We start from the raw sequence: 21,900 nt of genomic DNA on the forward strand, positions 1-21,900 counted from the left end.
TGCAAACTAGAAAATCAGTATTAATCTACATTGGAAAAATAGTTATCCAATTGTTATTTAAGTGGAATGATAATATCCCAATTTAAGTTGTCTACGGAGAATGACTGATTTTGAGTAGAGTATGGATATAGCAATGGTTGTGGGGAAGAGATACATACGTGTCAATTGGAAGCATCCCTCCATTGATATTAGTATAAGAAGAGAATCGATTCCTCTCATGGGAAAGGAAGGCATACGTTACCTACTCTCTTATTTATCCATATCAGAATTGATCTTTTCTTTCCATACTAGGAATTGTAGGCGTTTTGAGAATTGGTCTAATTTGGCAATTCAAGCAGATAGAACACTTAAGCAGCACAAGTACTAGCTAGTGTTGAACCCATAACTATCAAATAGGGGAAGAAGAAAGACCATTAGTGTAGCAAACGGTTTTTCATATCATAAACAAAGACGGTTTTAAACAAAGAATTTCCAACATTCATAAATAGACAACTGAAATCCTTTCCATATGACATTAATTGTTTTTAACAATTAACTGAAATAACCATAACCATATCAATGTTCATCTGAAATAACTAGATTAACGATTAACTAAACATAATTGTATTCATGATCAACTGAAATAACTAATTTAACGATCAACTGAAAATAACTGTATTTATGATCAACTGAAATAACTAATTTAACGATCAACTGAAAATAATTGTGTTTATGATTAATTGAAATAACTAATTTAGCGATCAACTGAAAATAACTATATTTATGATCAACTGAAATAACTAGATTAATGATCAACTGAAAATAACTGTATTTATGATCAGCTGAAATAACTAGATTAACGATCCATTGAGAATAACTGTATTCAAGATCAACTATCCTTTCTTCATACAAGTAAAGTAAATGCTTAACAAGGAAAGAAGGAAAGAACATACAAGAATCATCCGGAGGGTCTTTGGCTGGTTGTGCAAGCCTCAACTTTGGTGAGAGGAGAAGCATTGACATAGGCTTAACCTCCCAACCTCAGACCATACTTATCTTCACACAATCTATTAAATTAGAAAGACCCTTCCTACCTCAGGATTGAGCTTGGGATGTTCTTAGTTTAGCCAACTGAGCATCTTGGTGTTTAGAATGTCCGCATAGTTATGAAACAGACATGCTTGCATAACTAGGGCCTCTGACATCAAGTGATCATTAGATGGCAACCGTGCCTTAAACTACCTTGGCCAAGGATTTCAGATGGGTTCATTGACCCGATCACCACCGCTCGACTTGACAACAGGGTTCATTTCAGGGATGAGCATGAGCTATTAAGTATATTTCATTTAAGTTATTTATGTCTGATTTCTCTTCTGCTTTCTTGTAGATTTATCCCACCTCTTCACCTTACTTGGCTATACAGCCAGTGAGTCCTAGGCGTCCGGAATTTCCTGAGCAATCTGCTCTATGCATAAATTCTAGAAGGATTTGCTGCTTAGTATGCTTATCGCAAACTGTGACCAGAAAGTTTATGTTCATGAGACAAATTGGAAATATTATTGGATAGTATATTTCATTCTAGATTTTATTGCATTTGGAAAAACGCTTCCATAAGGATTGTATCTAATTTATTATGAAAATTTTAAGATGAGGACTGATAACAAGCGGCATGGAGTATGCAGCAAAACTCATATTGTAACTTGAAACAAATCTGGAAAGAAAGAGTCTTGTGAGCCTAATCTGGCTGCTATGGAAAACAATAAAATGATATTGAAATAGCATCACATGACCTGATGTGTATTCTTAATATGTCTGAAGCCTTGCAATCGATTGGAAATCTGCTCTATGCATAAATTCTAGAAGGATTCCCTGCTTAGTATGCTTATCACAAACTGTGACTAGAAAGTTTATATTCTTGAGACAAATTGGAAATATTATTGGATAGTATATTTCATTCCAGATTTTATTGCATTTGGAAAAATGCTTCCATAAGGATTGTATCTATTTTATTATGAAAATTTTAAGATGAGGACTGATAACAAGGGAAATTGAGTATGTGGAAAAACTCATATTGTAACTTGAAACAAATCTGGAAAGAAAGAGTCTTGTGAGCCTAATCTGGCTGCTATGGAAAACAATAAAATGATATTGAAATAGCATCACATGACCTGATGTGTATTCTTAATATGTCTGAAGCCTTGCAATCGATTGGAAATCTACCCTTCTTTAGAGGTCGCAGACATATCCAAAGTGCAGATTTGCTTATTCCTCAATGAGCTGAGCACATATGGCAGAGATGCTGCTTGAGAATGGAAGTATATAGACTGGTATAAAAGAGAATTTCAGCACAAGAAAATATATGAAATCGGTGCTGAAGGTGGCAGAGAGAGTAAGGAAGACGTAGTAAGGAAAGGTAGTCGGGTGTGCGGGATATATGATGCCCGACTCTTCTCACGGCTTCCATTTAAAAGAGCAAGTCGTGACTTCTTGGCTTCCGCTGGTTTAAAATATTATATGTCAATTCAAATTGCCAAGTGTTAAATCGATTGAAAAGAAAGGGAAAAATAAAAGGTTGGAAGAAAGAGTTGGGAAAATTATAATTCAATTATTACTATTATATATATTTACATACGTTCATGTAAGTATATCAATGGGGTGACATCATTTAATTAAGTTATTATAAGATAATGGTGCTATTTCATTTATATATATAATATGATGAAAGATCAATTAAAATCCCTTGAGGTATGTTTTATATTTTAATTAGATTATTTTATTTTATTTTTAGATTATTTTCTTAATAGCTCATGCGGGTCCTGCAAATGTATCCTGTGTTCAAGTCGTTGGGTCCTTACCAAAGAAGTTTAAGGTCATACTTGCCAATCCTAATGACTGAACTAAGCGAGCATCCCATTTGGATGATTCCGTTTAGCAACGCTTCCCCCCCTTCATCTTCTCCTGCAATCACCCATGAAAACACTTCCGCCATAATAACAATTCTATAATAATTTCATATAAACATTTTTAAAAGACTTTAAATTATTAGTCATAATTTCAAAATCAAGTAACTGCTAACATCAAATAACAGTTAATGGTTAATGACCATCTTCATTAATAGTTAATACAACGTAAATAAATAACTACCTATTTCACATGATCATGAAAGAATAATCCGTTAAATCCAATGGTTATGAGCAAGTTTTAAAATTAGGTCAAAATTTTGGGATGTAACAATTAGGAGATATCCTCTGCACTCTAGAGTAAGGAGAGATATATTGAGTAAGCACAAATACTTAATAAGACTATAGCAGCAGACGTCCATCTATGAGGGGGAAGGAGTTAATAGTTGTGAATCTACATTCCATAAAAGTGAAAAGTTAAATATATTCAAAATAATATGTGTTACAAGTGTGACTAGTCGTACAACTAGAGAGACTACATTAGATAGAATAGTAAGCCATTCTAGAGATCATCAAATTCATGTCAAATATAGTAACAATATTGACAAGGACAATTATCTCCAAAGAAATCAAATAAACATATTTATTACCTTTGTTGATTTCAAAGCCATAACAAAATAATATAGAAACAACGGTGATTATCATGAATTTCTAAACTAATTTAGGACAGGGACATTACAGGTTCCCTGTTATAGGCTTAAGTACAAAAAGAGGGGAATGCACTTGCATTCAAGCCAATGCCTAGAGCTCATTGCTCAATTACACAATCCAATAGATCAATGCGTACAGCCAATGACACGATCAAAATGGACGTACAGTCCTATACTGAACCGACTAGTAGCATCATAAATGCTCCTACTGTCCCAATGAAGTTCCAGAACTAAATGCTATCTCTAAACACTGGGATCTAAATCTGCACATAATGTTTGCAAATCATTCCTCACAAATACACATATCTCAATGTCCATGGCAACCAAAAACTAGATCTGAAATATTATGTCATAACTCAAAATATAACTCCGTTGGCTTCCATAATGAAACACGCACAATCCCTAACTTTTCCTTAACCAAATTTCCAAAACATAGCATGCTAATCAAAACAGATCTTCTCTAATTCCGGCTCCATCAAAATGTATCATAAACCAAAGAGTTATAATAATTATTCATGCGTATCAATGGATTAACTGAAACCACTGTCTTACACCAAAACTGCTAACTAGATATTCAATGACGAATATCTCATGAATATGCCAACACCCAAGTCTGCGATCATCAGATCAGACATAATCCTATGTCTACTTGTTCTATCTGCAATTGCATCCTGTAACCATACCAAAAACTGTCCAATCCAACCTTGCACAGTGACTGTTCCGTATACACATAACTTAAGCACCAAAAATATTCGTAGAATACTTAGCCTCCACACATGGTCCAGAGTTAGTATAGGTAAGTTGCCATTGGTAACAACATACTATGTATATCAGTCATTCTTGCCAACACATCTTTTATCATTTTAATTTTTTTTGAAGAGGAATGGGCCACATGAAATGGGATGGGGTAGCATTTTTGTTTTGAAAATGGAAGACTGTTGCATCTAGTGCATACACATTAAACATATTTGCAATTTTTCTTTGCCTCATAATACCAGTAATCTTCCTCTTTCTTGTTGTGGCTATATCAGAACTACCACTAGCAACCATAGAAAGGCATAGGTGTAGCAACCATAGAAAGGAATAGGTGTAGATGACTGCCAAGAAGAATCTATTGACATAATCACACCTTTAGACCTCGTTTCAGCCTTCATATGCAATCTAGGAGCATCTTCTTTCACATCCTCCTTTATGGCTAAAGATACCTTAACTTCACGGTTTGTAACTGTTGAGATAAGGGGAGATTGTTAGATTTGCAGAGTTGGAATTGTTTTTGACAGGTTTTGTCCTCGATGTCAACATATGTTCTAAGGTCATAGGCAGACTCATTTTTGTATGTTATACGCTATTTATCAGTACAATACGAATAATGTATGATAATCTTAAGTATGCGAGCATGGATTTGTGTTGTAGACTGAGTGTAGACCTTATGCTTATGGTCACAGCTCTTTATGTGTTGGATCGAGTGAGTTTTAATTGTTTTAGCGATGATTGGTTGCAGGCCAGTGACAACGAGTTATGCCAAAGGTAGTTGCATGAATTTGGGTATAACTTGATTGTGAGCTGAACTTAAGGTTTGTGAGCATAGAAGATGTTAAAAAACCTGGTTGCACGCGTATCTATGGATTTGTGTATCATTTGGTTCATGGTGGATTGGTCGCTACTGTGTGACGTGTGGTATATTAGCCCAGCAACCGATAGGATGTAGTTTGTTTATCTATTTTGGTGAGCATTGGTTATGGATCCTAGCGTGTTGATTAATCCATGTAGTTGTATAATTATTTAAGAAGGCATATATGCCTTAGCATGGGTCTATCTGTTTATTTGTGAATTGGGGAAGTCCTAACAGGCTGACCTAATTGCTTGTTTGTAATTGGTGTAAAGGAAAGTAATATCCTCATTTTGTAATGTTTGGGATGTGTGGAATGATTGATATGTATGCGAGCCTTGATGCTGGCTATTAGAGCATAGCTGAAGGATTGTCAGATGCTTTGAGAAGAGGTATGAGTGGAATCTATTATCATTCCTAGTGGACTTAAAAGGAACTACCAAGGCAATTGAGTTGTCGTTCGGTCAGTTCATTCTTTTGGATTTGTAGATCCTTTAGGTAGCTTTAACCTTTCGCCTCTGAGATAGTGTCTTCTTGAAGGTGGATGTAATCTTCATCCTTTGGGCAGTGTGCTTGGGTAGTGAGCCTCTTGTCCTCATAAAATCCTAATAGGATTTTGAAACTTTTTGCATGGGTTCAAGTCTTTTAATAGGGACTAATCTACTAAATGAATTGAATTAATGTAATGTCCCTTCCCCGCGCTAGACCTATTGGCACCTAGTTGGTCTATCTATCTTTCCATCTGGATAGGCTAATAACATTTGTTTCAAGGATGCCAGTCAGTCATAGGGATACACTTGGTTTCGGTGGGGAAAATATTTAAGTGGGAACTCCTAAGGTTAAGTCACTTTATTTTATTAAGTGATTTATAAATTACTTTATCTTTTAAAAGTCACTTTATGACAAAAATGACTTAAGTGACGAAAAGACGAAATAGGCTTTTTATCCCACATTGCTTGGTTATTCACATCTTCCCACACTTTGAGGTTGTAAAGGCAAGCATCAACTTTGAGATTATCACCATGAAATTATATTAATATATTGCTTTGAAAATCGGTTGCTTAAATATGACTGATTGCTCTAAGGACGCAAACCCTTAATAGCAAGTGGAAGAGTTGGACATAGCTCCATCTAGTTTTTAGGAGATTCATCTTGGGATGAAATGCTTAAAATGTCTATCATTCATATTTGGACAATGATTGCAATAGTTACAACCTAGTGAAGTTGTTTTGCATTGTGAAAGTTCATTGTGAACTCAGTCTAGGAGTCGCAACAATTGGAAACATCCATGCGCGCACTTTTGATATACACACCCAAAGGCATTTGTTGAAAACGAGAGGTGTCAGGTTAGAGACCCCGTGACCCAGGCAGTGTGGGAAGTGGTATTGGTAACGCAAAACTCCACGTCTTTAACCAGACGTGTAAAAGAGCAGGCAACCACTCGCATCAGAGTTGCAGTAGCTGGCCGAGCATATTGTAGGCGCATTGGCATAATAAAAATGGTGACTGGACATGGACGCAGAGCAAGCACAACAATATAATCGGACCTCCATCCCGGCATCCACCATTGTTGAAAATGGGTCTGTAGTATCCTATCTAATCCACATATGCAGTTGTGTTGTTTAAGTTAATCTTTACATGGTTTGAGAGTCCAATCAATGGTGTTTTAAATAACACATGTTAGTTTGCTATTACTGTATAAATCGGTATTAATAATTGTTGTTATCACACCATTATCAATATACGATCTGTAAGTCACTATTTCATTTATAATACAACTACTCCACAGTATTCATGTTAGAAATCAGTAAAGTGATGTTATAGTGCTAATTTTCTTAAGACCCCTTGGTTGCACACCAACTGTTTGTCAAAATTCAATAGTCCAAGTTTCAAGTTCGCTGATCAAAACAAGCAGGGATTCTTACAGTGGTATCAGAGTCATAAGTCTTGCCAACTCGTGGGGAAAATTTATTACGTAATAGGCTGGATTAAACAGGAAAATGACAACCAGGTATGAGGAAGAAACCTTACAAATGTAGTCACCGACAACCTAAACAGGTAGAATCTTTAGATCAGATTGACATTGAGGATAGTTATTCAGTTGTTGAGGAGTTAATTTTTGGAATAGGTGAACAGGTTGAACAGATTGAGCAGATCGAATAGGTTGAATAGGGTGAATAAGTACAGGACATCCAGATGGCTCATAATGAGAATGAACAAGAATGGGAAGTGAGGGAAACCTTGAGGGCTATTAGAGGTGGACAGAACAATATAGCCATTGCACTTCAACAACTTACAAGTGCTATGTAGCAGTTAGCTCCACTGCACAAGGCAGCCTCGAGTCATCACAATGGAGGTGGTAGTGTGGCAAGACGACCTCGAGTTGCTAAGGCCCCCACATGGAACATTGATAGGCCTTTGATGCCCGTTTTTTATGCAGAGGAAGAGGTAGCACCACCCGCAGTACCAAACTTACTATTGGATAAGGTTATGGCAATGTCCAATCTGGTTAAGCAAAATTTGTCCTTTGTTCAATGCTTAAATAAGAAAAGGGAGACAAAGAGACCATAGTGGGACAGGAGACCTAGAGCACAGAATAGGGACTTGAAGCATGCCATGAACAAACTATCTCTCCCTACTTTTGGTGGCAACAGTAAGACATTCGTGAGAGCTTGGATTCACAAGCTAGACACTTACCTAACACTTAAGCCTATGGCAGAGACAGAAGCCATTAGATTTGCTATGATGCATTTAGATGGAGCAACATGATTGGTGGCATCATGGGTTGGTCAATCAGGATCATGTTCTCATTATGTCTTATTAGACTTTCAGCTCTAAGCTGATCACTCGCTTTAACAGGAAGGATATAGAGGTCTATTACAGGGATTTGGCGCAGTTGCGACAGGGTGGATCTCTAGATGATTTCATTGATGAGTTTCAATGGGTTTTGGTGATGGTTCCGGATATGTCAGAACAACATAAGGTAATGCTATTTACTGAGTGTCTACATGACAGATATAGAGGTTTGGTTAAGATACTTAAGCCAAACACTTTGGATGATGCTATTAAGATCGCACACGATCTAGATTCACCCTCTTCGATATTACAACCTTCTAAGAAGTCGTATAAGGGGTCCACTTCATTCCAAAAGAACAAGAACCAGCATAAGACTACACCTCCCAAGATGGACTTTAAGACACGAAATGAACTTAGGAGGAAGAAGCTATGTTTCACTTGTAGAGAGCCATGGACAGCAGATCATAGATGCCTTGGCAAAGGCAAAATACATTATGTCGAGGTAATTTTAGAGGAGGAGGATGAGCAACAGGAGGGCAGCGATGTCGATGGCAGTGATGAGGACGAAAGTGAGGAACGAACACCTAGAGAGAGAAAGAAGGAATCCATTCAGGGACAACCTCCTATCACAACTTCCCTTTCTAGCGATCCCATAAGACATCTCTTTCATTTGAAGGGAATAGTTAGGAGACAACGTATTGTGTGTTTGTTAGATACAAGGGCATCACATAACTTCATAAGCACACGCTAGGTTACAAAAAGGAAGTTACAGATCGATGACATACCCAAGTTTGAGGTTAGAGTGGTAGGAGGTGAGAGATTGAGATGTATAGGGAAAGTGTCAGGACTTCTGATTCATTTTGATGATTTCCTTCTTGAGGCAGATTTTAATGTGGTCGATTTGGATGGGCTAGATGCCATGCTGGGAAGGCAGTGGTTGTAGACTATTGGCAGGTACGTGGTTGATCATGCTAAGATGCAGCTGGAATTCTTACAGGATGGTCAACATGTGATCCTCAAGGCTATTCTAGAGGGTGAACCCAGGTTGATTTCGGCCCACAGGATGGAGGCTATTACGAGGCATGATGACATGGAGTGGGAAGCACACTGTTTCATTTCCTTTGAGGCTACCTTAGACTCAGGACAATAGTTTCATATCGACATTCAACTAGTGCTTGATAAGCACAAGAGGGTTTTTGAGGACATACCTTGGGGCATTCCCCCAGATAGAGGGTCTGAGCATATCATTGAGTTAGAGGAGGGCGCCAAACTTGTCATCAGTACACCTTATTGTCATCCCAGGCACTATAAAGAGGAGATAGAAAGGACGATTAAGGAACTTCTAGACATGGGACATCATACCTAGCTCCAGTCCCTTCGCTTCTTCAGTCGTATTGGTGAAGAAGGATGACACTCTTCGCATGTGTATTGATTACTGTGCTCTCAACAAGAGGACCATTAAGAATAGGTACCCTATCTCTCGTATTGATGAGTTGCTGGATGAGCTACATGGGGCAGTTTACTTCTCGAAGATTGACCTCAAATCAGGATACTATCAGATTCGGGTTCACGAGGAGGATGTGCATAAAACAACTTTCCGATGTCACTATGGACACTATGATTTCTTGGTTATGCCATTTGGACTCACTAATGCGTTGGCTACATTTCAGTCATGCATGAACCATATTTTTAGAAAACAACTGCGAAAGAGCATCTTAGTATTTTTTGATGACATCTTGGTTTTCAACAGAACTTGGGAGGAGCACCTGCAACATTTAGATGAGATACTTAGTATTATGGAGGAGCACTCATTGTTTGCGAAGGAGTCAAAATGTGAGTTCAAATTGACTGAGATTCTTTACCTTGGTCACGTGATTGGTGCAGACAGGGTAAAGGTACACTAGGAAAAGATTTAGGCAATCCTAGATTGGTCACCACTGAGGAACGTATTAGATTTGAGGGCCTCCCTGGGTCTTTGCTCATATTACAGGAGGTTCGCTAGAGGTTTCTCACAAACAACAGCGCCCCTGACCGATCTCACACGGAAAGGGGCATTCAGGTGGATAGTTGATGCAGAGGTGACCTTTGATAGGCTCAAACAGGTGAGATGAGCACATGCCCAGTCTTGGCATTGCCCGATTTCTCTTAGTCGTTTGTACTAGAGTGTGATGCTTGAGGGAGCAAAATTAGTGTAGTTCTAGTGTAGGATAGGCATCCAATCGCTTATGAGAGTAGGAAGCTCAAGGATGGGGAGAAACTGTACTCCACCTATGATAAGAAAATGTTGGCCATTATGCATGCTTTAGCCAAGTTTAGACAATACTTGGTGGGTGGCAGATTCACAGTTAGGACAAATCACAACAGTTTGCGCTACTTCTTAGAACAGAAGGATCTAAATGAAAGACAACAAAAGTGGGTCAGCAAGATTCATGCATATGATTTTGACATCGAGTATGTCAAGGGTAAAAACAATGTGGTTGCTAATGCACTTTCCAGGAGACCTTTAGTGGTAGAATGTTGTGCTATTTCTGAGATATCGAGAGATTGGAAGTCCTATTTGTTGGTTGAGTATTCTAAGAATACTCAAGCATGTCAGATTATGGATGGACAACTTCAGGACAACAAGTACAAGGTAATCGATAATGTGATTTCTTATAAGGATAGGATCTACCTCGTACCAGGATCTAAACTCAAGGGTAAGATTTTGGAGACTCTTCATGATGCACCATCAGTGGGACATCTAGGTTTTTTCAAAACCTATAGACAAGTCAGCAAAAGGTTTTCATGGAAGGGCCTCAAGGATGATGTCCTCCAGCATATCAGTGGATGCCAGACTTGTTAGCAGAACAAGTCAGAGCATGAGTTTCCAGCCGTATTATTACAACCTCTTCCTATTCCAGTGCAGAAATGAGAGAGTATCTCCATGGACTTTATTACAGGGTTGCTAAGGGTGCAGGGCAGAGATTCCATTTTTGTGGTGGTGGATAGATTGACGAAATCCTCTCACTTCTTTGCCATAGTAGCAGATTGGTCGACCTCTTAGGTAGTTGAGTTATTTTTTTGAGAGGTTTTCGGTCTACATGGTCTTCCTCGCACCATTGTGAGCAACAGAGATAGCAAGTTCCTCAACACCTTTTGGCAGGAACTATGTAGATTGACAGGTACGGATTTGACACCTAGCATGAGTTATCACCCCCAAACGAAGGAGCAGACTGAGATAGTAAACAAATGGGTGGAGGGTTATCTTTGAAGCTATGTAGCAGGGCAACAGAGAGCTTGGGTCAAGTGGTTATATCTAGGGGAGTATTGCTACAACTCCTACCACATGTCCATCCAGATGACTCCATTTCGAGCTCTCTATGGCAGTGAGCCTCTATTGTTCATAGATCTAGCTTTGCAGGACATCAGGGAACCTCTAGTTGGGGATTAGATACAGGATCAACAGGACATTCTTAGATCTCTTTGGGAGAATATTCTACAAGCTCAAAATCAACAAAAGATGTACGCTTATTGCTGGCAAACAGGGAGGAGTTTTGAGTTGGGTGACATGGTTTATCTTCGTCTCCAACCTTACAAACATAGTTCACTGAAGAAGAGTGGGTCTCAAAAACTTCAACTTAAATTTTTTGGTCCCTATCGCATTACTCAGAGGATTGGGGAGGTAGCTTATGAGCTGGACTTGCCAGATGACAACAGAATCCATAACGTTTTCCATGTTTCTTGCCTCAAGAAAGTGATTGGTCAGCATGTAGTACCCTCCATTGGATTGCCTCCACTTGACGAGGAAGGGAAGCTAGTATTAGTTCCAGCAAAGGTGATAGAGGTCAGAGAAAGGAAGCTGTGTAACAAGTCCATCAAGGAATATCTAATTCGTTGGAAGGATTTTCCATATGAAGATGCCAGTTGGGCAAGCGAGTCAATCCTGTAGCATCTGGCACTGAGATTACTTGAGGGCAAGCAATCTTGAGAAGGGAGGATTGTAATGTCCCCTTCTCCGCGCTAGACATATTGGCACCTAGTTGGTCAATCTTTCTATCTAGATAGGCTAATGACATTTATTTCGAGGATGCCAGTCAGTCATAGGGATACACTTGGTTTTAGCGGGGAAAATATTTAAGTGGGAACTCCTAAGGTTAAGTCACTTTATTCTATTAAGTGATTTATAAAGTACTTTATCTTTTAAAAGTCACTTCAGGACAAAAATGACTTAAGTGACTAAAAGACAAAATAGCCTTTTTATCCCACATTGCTTGGTTATTCGCATCTTCCCACACTTCGAGGTTATAAAGGCAAGCATTAGCTTTGGGTCTATCACCATGAAATTATATTAATATATTGCTTCGAAAAGCGGTTTCTTAAATGTGATTGATTGCTTTAAGGACGCAAACCCTTAATAGCAAGTAGAAGAGCTGGATGTAGCCCCAACTATTTTTTAGGAGATTCATCTTGGGATGAAATACTTAAAATGTCCATCATTCATATTTGGACAGTGATTGCAACAGGTACGGCCTAGTGAAGTTGTTTTTGTGAAAGTTCATTGTGAACTCAGTTTGGTAGTCGTAGCAATTGGAACATCCATGTGGGCACTTCTGATATACACACCCGAAGACATTTGTTGAGAACAGGAGCAGTAGCTACTAGGGAGGTGATGGGTTAGAGACCCAGTGACCTAGGCTGTGCGGGAAGTGGTATTAGTACTGTAGAATTCCACGTCTTAACCAGATGTGTAAAAGAGCAGGCAACCACTCGCATCAGACTTGCAACAGCTGGCGGAGCATACTGTAGGCACGTTGGCATAATAAGAATGGTGATTAGACGTGGACGCGGAGCAAGCACAGCAGTATAACCGGACCTCCATCCCGGCATCCACCATTGTTGAAAATGGGTCTGTACTATCCTATCTAATGCACATATGCAGTTGTTGTTGTTTAAGTTTATCTTCACATGGTTTGAGAGTCCAATCAATGGTGTTTTAAATAACAAATGTTAGTTTGTTGTTATTGTATAAATTGGTATTACAAATTGTTGTTATCATGCCATTATCAATATACGATCTGTAAGTTACTATTTCATTTATAATACAACTACTCCACAGTATTCATGTTGGAAATCAGTAAAGTGATGTTATAGTAGTAATTTTCTTAAGACCCCTTGGTTGCACACCAATTGTCTGACAAAATTCAGTAGTCCAAGTTTCAAGTTTGCTGATCAAAACAAGTAGGGATTCTTACAATTAAGTCCTAGTAGGGTTAGATCCTTTACTAGGGATATTTATATATTGGTACAAGATCTAGTGGGTATCATCCCCTCGGGGGCTTTTCCCTTAACAAGGTTTTCCTCGTGAAGAAAAATCCTTTTATTTGTGGTATTGGCTTTTTTGTTGCTGTGCATTGTTATATTGTTGATTGGTGATCAGTTTAATAACTTTGAATTTTATAGTTATTACTCAGCTGATTCACTCCCTACCCCCTAGTTGTGAGGTGTGGACTTTGATTATTAACAATTGGTATCAAAGCTTGTGGTCCCTCTTTGAGAATGAAGCTTAACAACGTGAGGAGATCCAGGATGGCTTAGAAGAAGGAAAGTCTGAAGTTTGATGGAGATAACTATGATAGTTGGAAGAACAAGAATAGGATTCATTTGATTTGCATGGGTATTGATTTTTGGATGATCACAAAGTAGTAGGTAGTTATAAAATCAGTGAATGATTTATCTTCAGGTGGAAATGAGGAGGAGAAATTTCAATGTAATATGATTGGAAGAGAAGCCTTGATTAGTTCCCTACCAAAAGTATAATTTATAGATGTCGAAAAATTGGATTCAACATGAGATTTGGACAAAGTTGGGGACATTGTATGAAGGAGATAGGAACAAAAAGCAAGCAAAGTTGCAGAACTATAAAGAAAAGCAAAGCTAGAGAGCGAAAGAATGTAGGAGGATGAGTTGATCAGAGCTTATGTTCAGAGACTTACAAAGATTGTTATAGGGATAAGGAATACCGGTGGAACTATAATGTAAAATGAAATTGTGCATAAGATTCTCAGATCCTTGATACCAGTTTGTGATACAAAGATTGTTGCTATTGAAGAAGTGATCCCTCTCACTCTAGGATTCAATAGGGAGACATTGATTGGTAAGTTACAGGCTTTTGAAACTTCTAGGTTACGAGATGCCTTGAGTGACTATTCAAAAATTTTTACAAAACAATTAATCTAATTCTTTTTACAGAGATTGAAACCTAAATGGGAAGTCTTATCCTCCCTTAAGGGTGAGCATGGCAATTAAATGGAAAAGCATATCGAATGAGGAAAGATTATCTCAAAATTTGACACACCAAAACAATGAGAACTCACAAATTTCCCAAATCAGGATTCACACTTACGTGATTACAATCTAATTCCAGTTTTGTGCAGAAGTATGTTTTTGCTGATGAAGATGGAGCCTTGTTTCCCAAGGTTGCTAGTTTTTAAATATGGGCTTGCGTTGCTTTTGCCTTGGTCTCTCCTGACTGTACTCCTGTGGAGGTGGAGAAGTTATTTTTGGGAGAAGCTAAGCGTCTGGTTTTTTAACCAGTGAGCTTCCTTTCATGTTGATCCTGTTGAGTTTGAGGTGTCTCCTATTGAGGTGTAGATTTGCATTGCAGGAGAGTTTAGGAGCTGCTGTAATGGAGCTATTGCTGCCCTGTTGCTTGTCTTCTTCCCTGTTTCTCCTATTGAGGTGGAGATTAACAGTGGTGTTGGAAAAGTTTTTCTACATCAATGAGGCTCATTAAAACCCACTGGTCGAATAATCTTATTCTATAAGCTCTATTCTTTGCAGGCTTCCACATTTATTGATCCTCTTGAGATGGAGATTGGCTTTGTTGGAGAGGATGGTAGCTGTTGTAAGGGGTTTTATGATGCCCTCTGCCTGAAGGTTACCCATTGTTAAGCTTATGGGACCCTGCCAAAACCTGTTGTTTTAAGTTGTTTGGGAGCTTTGACCTTGTGTTGTTGTAGTCTGGGCATTTCATGTTTAGTCTTCTTTAGGCTGTTGTTTGTATGTGTTCAATCTTTTGCAGCTTTTTGAAAATGGGTTTTGGATCCCAGCAAAATCTGTTTGTATATGGTTACGGGCTCCCTTCAGAACCTGTTTTGCCTCTAATAAAAAACACTCAACCTTGGTGCTGCAATCTTGATGCCTTTGAGAAGAGCCTCAACCTCATTTTCATTGTTAATGTGGAACTAATGAGAATGATTCCTTCCTAAGAACTGCCCCGAAGAGGACCTAACCAGGGCCAAGATAACCCTTGATCCCATTATGAAGCACAATCAAACTTAAAAAAGCACTTAGGAGATGGTTTCCATGATGTGCTGATCTCGAAACTGTTTTTAGGATTACCTAAATAATGGGAGTTGTTGGTCTGTTATGTTGATGATCGACATTGTCTTCTAATAATATGAATTTAATGCAAGTTTTTTTTTTGTTGAAGAGGAGTAAACGCTTTGACCCGGAGCTATGAACCGTCGAGGCCACACATGGTGGACCTCATCACCAATGGGATTTGAACCTTGATGGCAAGAGCAACAACTACTTAACCATCACAACATGCCACTAATGGCCTGTATTTGTTCAAAAAACATTTGTAATCAGTGGATTTCACAACAAATGCACTAGGTAGCTTTAAGAGACAAAGCATGACCAACGAATTTAATGTAAGTTATCCTTACTTCCATCCTGAAACATTTTGGTACACATACTAAAAGTGAATCAAATTTGTTGTTTTATTTCTCTAGAAGCCACCTGCTTTGTTCACATCCCTTTCTCTGTATTGTTAGTGCTTTTCAGTTTTCAGAGAACTGGAAACATTAAATGCAGCCAGTTCAATATTCACTCAAGGCAGGGAATACAAGTGAGCTTTTGAAAGGTCTAAGACTCTAATCTATCACAGGAAATCATAGGCATTCTTCACATCCAAGATGATGATCCAGGGTAGAAGATAACAGCTTGTTAGGCTATTCAACTAACTCAATGTCTGTTGCATGTTCAGGCATGCAAGTAGATATGCAAGTCAATAAGTGTAATTCCTGTTTACCTGAGGTCCTGATCATTCTCCTGGCCAGTTGCAAGTCTTATGCTGGCCGTATTTTCCCAAATTTCTTTTGAAATGAATTCATAGGACATGATTTTTTTCTCCAAATATCACCTTTATTTTCTATTTAATCTTTCTGGGACCCTTGCTAATGTTTTGCTGTTCATATGTTCTGGCAACAATGCTCCTGGCCCATTATGACATGAAACCAGGATAAATTCTGTGTGAAGTGGTGTTGTCTAGTCATGAAAAGAGTGTCCTAATATGCACCTTGTGAAAAAAACCACTGGGTTATATGTTCCTTTGTCTTGAAATATCCATTGCTAAGGTGAGTGTGTGATACCCATGATAGTGTATAATTTGATTCATTTACTGTTCTAAGAATATTATGCTATGCTGAATATTCTAAAAAATTGAAATGAAAACTTGACAAATATGTTGTATCTATATCTTTTCAGATTGTTCTTGAGATATGTGAGCACTTTAAGGTTTACCTTTCTAGCTTCTTGTGTTAACTGATTAGATTCAGATTATATCAGAAGCACAAACTCTACCCACTAGTTGAACAACAGAATTCCCAAGTTTGTTGGGTTCAAGTGCTTATTTTAGGAGGGTTTGAATTTCTGGTTCTAATCTTATGATTCTATTAAATGCAGAATTTTGATGATGTACTGGTGCCAGCGGACCATGTGAGCAGAAGTTATAATGATACGTATTATATAAATAATGAAACAGTTCTGCGATGTCATACAAGTGCTCACCAAGCAGAGTTGTTGCGTAAAGGGTACTCTCATTTTCTTGTAACTGGAGATGTTTATCGCCGAGATTCTATTGATGCTACTCATTACCCAGTCTTCCACCAGGTCTGCTTTCATACAGAATAGGAAAATAATATTAGTTAAACCATAGGAAAATAAGTTTTCCATACCTAAGAATGTTGTCATCTGATATTATCGCAGATGGAAGGCTTTCGCGTGTTTTCCCCGGTTGAGTGGGAAAAATCTGGTTTAGATGGCACTTCTTATGCAGCAATGGATCTAAAGAAGAATCTTGAAGCATTGGCACGCCATTTGTTTGGTATGCATATCTGTTTCTTTTCTTGGTAGCCATTGGATCCAGCCATTCAACTTTAGAGGACTAGCTCATGGAATATTTGATTATTTTCAAGGCCGTACCTCTTACAGAGCTGTGTTTTGACTCTATCAGGTGATGTTGAAATGCGGTGGGTAGATACATACTTTCCATTTACCAATCCATCCTTTGAGCTTGAAATTTATTTTCAGGTAAACAAATACATTTTTGGCCCCCAATTATCAATTTTAAACAAATCTTAATATGTCCATCTTTTAAAATTTTCAGATTTTTATCACAATTATTTTAGTTGAAAGAAGGTTCAACTGTGTAAGATGATTTTTGGAAATTAACTCTTGATACCTTAGATCATTCACTCAGGAGAAGTGGATGGAGGTGTTGGGTTGTGGAGTGACTGAGCAAGCGATACTAAATGCCAATGGCAGGCCAGGAACCACTGCATGGGCTTTTGGACTTGGGCTTGAAAGACTTGCAATGGTTCTGTTTGATATTCCAGATATCCGGCTTTTTTGGTCTAGTGATCACCGTTTTACTTCTCAAGTATGTTTCCCTTAATGACATCCAATTTAATTATTCTATTAAATTGAGAAATTTATGTGCTTGTAGAAGTGAAAATAAAATGTGACTGAATTTTTTTGAAACCACTAGTCTTGCTAGTTTTTTTGAAAAATTTGCCCGCTGTTATGGTCCAATGCCATCAAATACGTCAGGATTCCCTACATCTATTATACTTTTTGGACTAATATTAGGTTTAGAAAAAAAAAAAAATTCTGATAACAAATGCTTGCATCCATTTATTTCACTGCATCACTATAGAAAAAGCAAATCTAATTATCCCCATGTTAACAGGAAATGGAAATAGTTACTGCTATGGGTCTTTTAAAGTCTTCTTTTTGGGGAATCCCAGATATGGTGTTGCGTGGAAATGTCCATTGTGATGTATAACATATGTTAAATAATAAATATACATCCATAATCAATCTATCATAGGCAAGAACTACGTGACCGAGTAGTAAAGTTAAATTTTTTTCTCTACTGAGACCATCAAAACTAGCCCTTTGTTTACTAGAACTCGATGCAGCAGTGACAGTGTCAATAATATATGAAGTGCCTGAATCTTTTGGTGGCGGAAGTTGTCATTGAGGTCTGCATTTAAGAATAAAGGTTATTCTTTTCTTTATTTATGCGGTTTAGAGGGGTCTGGGTGGTGGTTAGAAGCAGTTAAAAACCTAAGATTAGCACGAAATAAACAAGTCAGTTTTAATAATGTTGATGTTGGAGGATCGGTAATGGTGGTTCAGGATGTGTCACATGCTCATGCCAATTGAGCAATGACAAGGCATAGCTGGGATTAATGTCACAGAAACCACATAAATGAATCATGCTAATCGGTAATGGTGGTTCAGGATGTGTCACATGCTCATGCCAATTGAGCAATGACAAGGCATAGCTGGGATTAATGTCACACAAACCACATAAATGTATCATGCTAATCGGTAATGGTGGTTCAGGATGTGTCACATGCTCATGCCAATTGAGCAATGACAAGGCATAGCTGGGATTAATGTCACACAAACCACATAAATGTATCATGCTAATAAGTATATTGTTCTCAGCTTCTTGAAGATTGACTTTTGCGATGATATGCCTTCTACAAGACCAGGGTTGGTTGTTTATTTCTTTTCTCATTTTGTGCTAAGCAGAACTAGAAGCACCAAAATAACTAATTTTTGAATGCACACGTGGGTTGATATGTTTCATAATATTAGATGATGCATCATCTGCATTTACTTATTTTGCTGATGAATCCTCCTTGATTTTTTTTTGAATGGTTTGTCATTGAAAAATCATTCCTGCACTGCTGCATTAACAAATGAAGGGTTATGCATTTCTGTGCTTTGTTACCTATTACTGGTCAGGCTCTCCTGTAACTATTCACCTGAAATGTTTTGCATCACTGGATTTTGGAATTTGATAATTTCTTAAACACACTTTACTAATTGAGATATTGCAATTTTATTACTTAAAGCTTTAAGGGGATGTAGATTTGTGGTGGAAGAGTTACATAACCATATTAATGAAACAAGGAACAAGGCACCCTGGCAGGTGGGAAGAATATATTAGGACTCTGAGACAATAAGGACCGGCTCCCTTATTGAGCAGGTTTCGTTAAGGGATTTAAATAGTATTTAAAAGCATGTTGAACATATTTTGAATTGTGTGAAAGATGACAGTTTGGGAATTAGGATGAATTTCTTGGAGGGGGTTCAAGCCTCAAACAGTTGCCTCTATGGGTAGATGCTCCTGTCTAAAAGGAAACAAGGTTTACAAACATAGAAATTGTAAAGGAAATTTTCTAGATGTAACTAAAAGCATAACAGATTTGCAATAGGATGGATCAAGGTGGGGTGAGGGGATTAAACAAGACAAAAATAAATAAATCTACTGACAATTAAAATCCAGGGAGAGAAGAGATGAGAGCTCAAAAAAATCAAAATTGAGAATGGGGTGGAGTCTATTTGACTAGTTTGCTCACCCAAATTCCTGGATCCCAGTGCAATTTGTTCTGGGCGTTGGTGTGTGGTTTGATTCACCGTGGTTGTGGGAAAGGAATGCATTTTGCGGTCCTGATTTGTCCAGGTACGTCCACGGGCATACCTTGGGGAAATCTTGAACACAAAACATGAGATGAACTTTGTGGCAATTCAATGACTATTTTAATTTTGAATTTTAGTTTATGGCAGTTCAGGGTGTGATGGAAAACCAGGTGAGCATGGCAGAGTGGTGCTGCTCCATGTTGGGGAATGAGCTATGTGGAAACCGCTTGACCAGTCAATTTCTAGCTGGTCAAAATGCATGTAGATAGGCACTTTGGCAGTCCACTCAGGCATGCTTGGTTTCCTTGTCACTTTGTTGGATTCTAGGGTTGCACCATCACTTTTGCTTGGTTTTGGGGGACCTTTAATGTGCAGCTATGCCCTTTGGCTTCCATGGACTTAGGTCCATTTAGTTCATTGAATTGATCATTTACATGTGGGATTTCTTGCAAAGCATCAATTAGCTTGCTCAAAACAATCTCCAACCTCAAAGACTAAGGAATGAGAATTTTTTGTACACCTTTTCCTAGGCACCTCGCTATTCAAGGTTGTATTTCAAGACAATTGGAAGCATATAATCTCTTGTTATAGGTTTACTATAACTAATTTAATTGCCATATAGCAGCTTGTCCCCGCTATTGTAATTTGCATAGAGATTTGTTTTCTCGCTTAGATTGTGTTTTAAAATATTGAGTTTGAGCAAAAAGGTTTATATATAGATATATTCTATATATAAACAATTGCCTGCAAAGAAATAAATGAAAGGTTTTTTGTTACATTTTATCTTCATAAAAGTACATCCCTTCCTATTTCCTTGCAAAAAACAAAAGAAATATAATGAAATTGCATTCTTTTATGATTTTGTTTTCGAATGAGCCATTGTGTCAGTCTATGTTACTGGATCTATGGGCCAAGCTGCCAGATTTGGGTTTGGTTCATACTGAATTTGAGGTCCCATTCAGAGCAGGAGGGATTCCTGGAAGTTTTTCAATAAATACTTCAATCTTTGATATTGGTGTTGTAAATAGTTTTATGGTGATGTTAATAATCAATATAAAACTTCAAGTAAAGTGTGCCAAAAAATCCATTGTAGTAGACGGTTTGGCTGGACATAGATGGTTGGTACTGAATTTGAGATCTGATTTGGCAAGCAGGGAATTGTGGAAGATTTAAAAATAAGATTGTAATATTTGATGACCATGTTTAAAGAGTTGGGTTTGTGGTGCTGCTAATAGTTGGTAAAAATATTCAAGGAAAAGCCGGCCAAAAAATCCATTTGAGTGGTTGATCATTCATTGGCTGGACATACGTGAATATAGCATTACCATCGGCATGCCTGCCAGCCATTTGAAACAAACAATGATAATTTGGAATGGAGCCACTTGCTTGATAATAGGAAGGTCAGGTTATGGGGAAGTTTCTAATCAAAACTCTAGGTTTGTGCTATGAGGGAATGGTAGGGATTTAAGAATATACAACTTATATATTTATATTATCATTATTATAATAATGATAATATTATAATGTGATAATTATATTAATATGTTATGAAATTATATTATTATTGTATTTATACATTGCAATTTTACAATATTATTATTTCAGAGTTGTACTAATTATATAGCTATGCTATTGATATTCATAACTTAGTATATAAATATATTTTATGACTAAATTATTTATTAGTATTGTTTTTATACATATCAAATTATCAATGATTGTTATGTATTTTTTGTAGGGACGAACCCAAAATGAACCCAACACCTAAATATTTTTTATTAGATGTATGAAGCTGAATCAGGATCTGAACTAGAACCAGTAACATAGGTGTCAATCAATGCACAAGATGAGATTGTGTTGATCAAGAGCGAAGTCACCTTGCTCTTGAAATTTGTATAGCATGTACACAATAATATATTTGATTGTTAGTAATCTTCAATATTCATTCCTGCAAGTGTGCATGGAACAATTGCTAAAAGAGTGGTTTGAAGAATGCATTGCATATTCAATGCAAGAAAGCTGATGGTAGTAGACATATGCCCATGATTGGTTGCAATTGGCACAATGTGTGACCAAGAGTAAAGTCACCTTGCTCTTGCAATTTGCATAGCATGTACACAACAATATATCTGTTTCCTTAATAATC

At 37.6% G+C, this 21,900-nt stretch overlaps 1 protein-coding gene across 1 annotated transcript in view; it reads left to right on the plus strand.

Moving 5' to 3' along the window:
- Positions 1-21,900, plus strand: part of LOC149557358 (phenylalanyl-tRNA synthetase class IIc family protein) — a 54,476-nt gene that overhangs the window by 6,084 nt on the left and 26,492 nt on the right. The window contains exons 3-6 of the mRNA XM_089832031.1: positions 16,722-16,928; positions 17,025-17,142; positions 17,272-17,348; positions 17,518-17,697. Coding sequence (XP_089688157.1) covers positions 16,722-16,928; positions 17,025-17,142; positions 17,272-17,348; positions 17,518-17,697 — 582 coding nt within the window. The remainder of the gene's footprint in view (positions 1-16,721; positions 16,929-17,024; positions 17,143-17,271; positions 17,349-17,517; positions 17,698-21,900) is intronic.

This window comes from Cupressus sempervirens, chromosome 5 (genome assembly GCF_028749045.1).
Source record: "Cupressus sempervirens isolate cs-2001-9-10 chromosome 5, ASM2874904v1, whole genome shotgun sequence".
Lineage (NCBI taxonomy): Eukaryota > Viridiplantae > Streptophyta > Pinopsida > Cupressales > Cupressaceae > Cupressus > Cupressus sempervirens.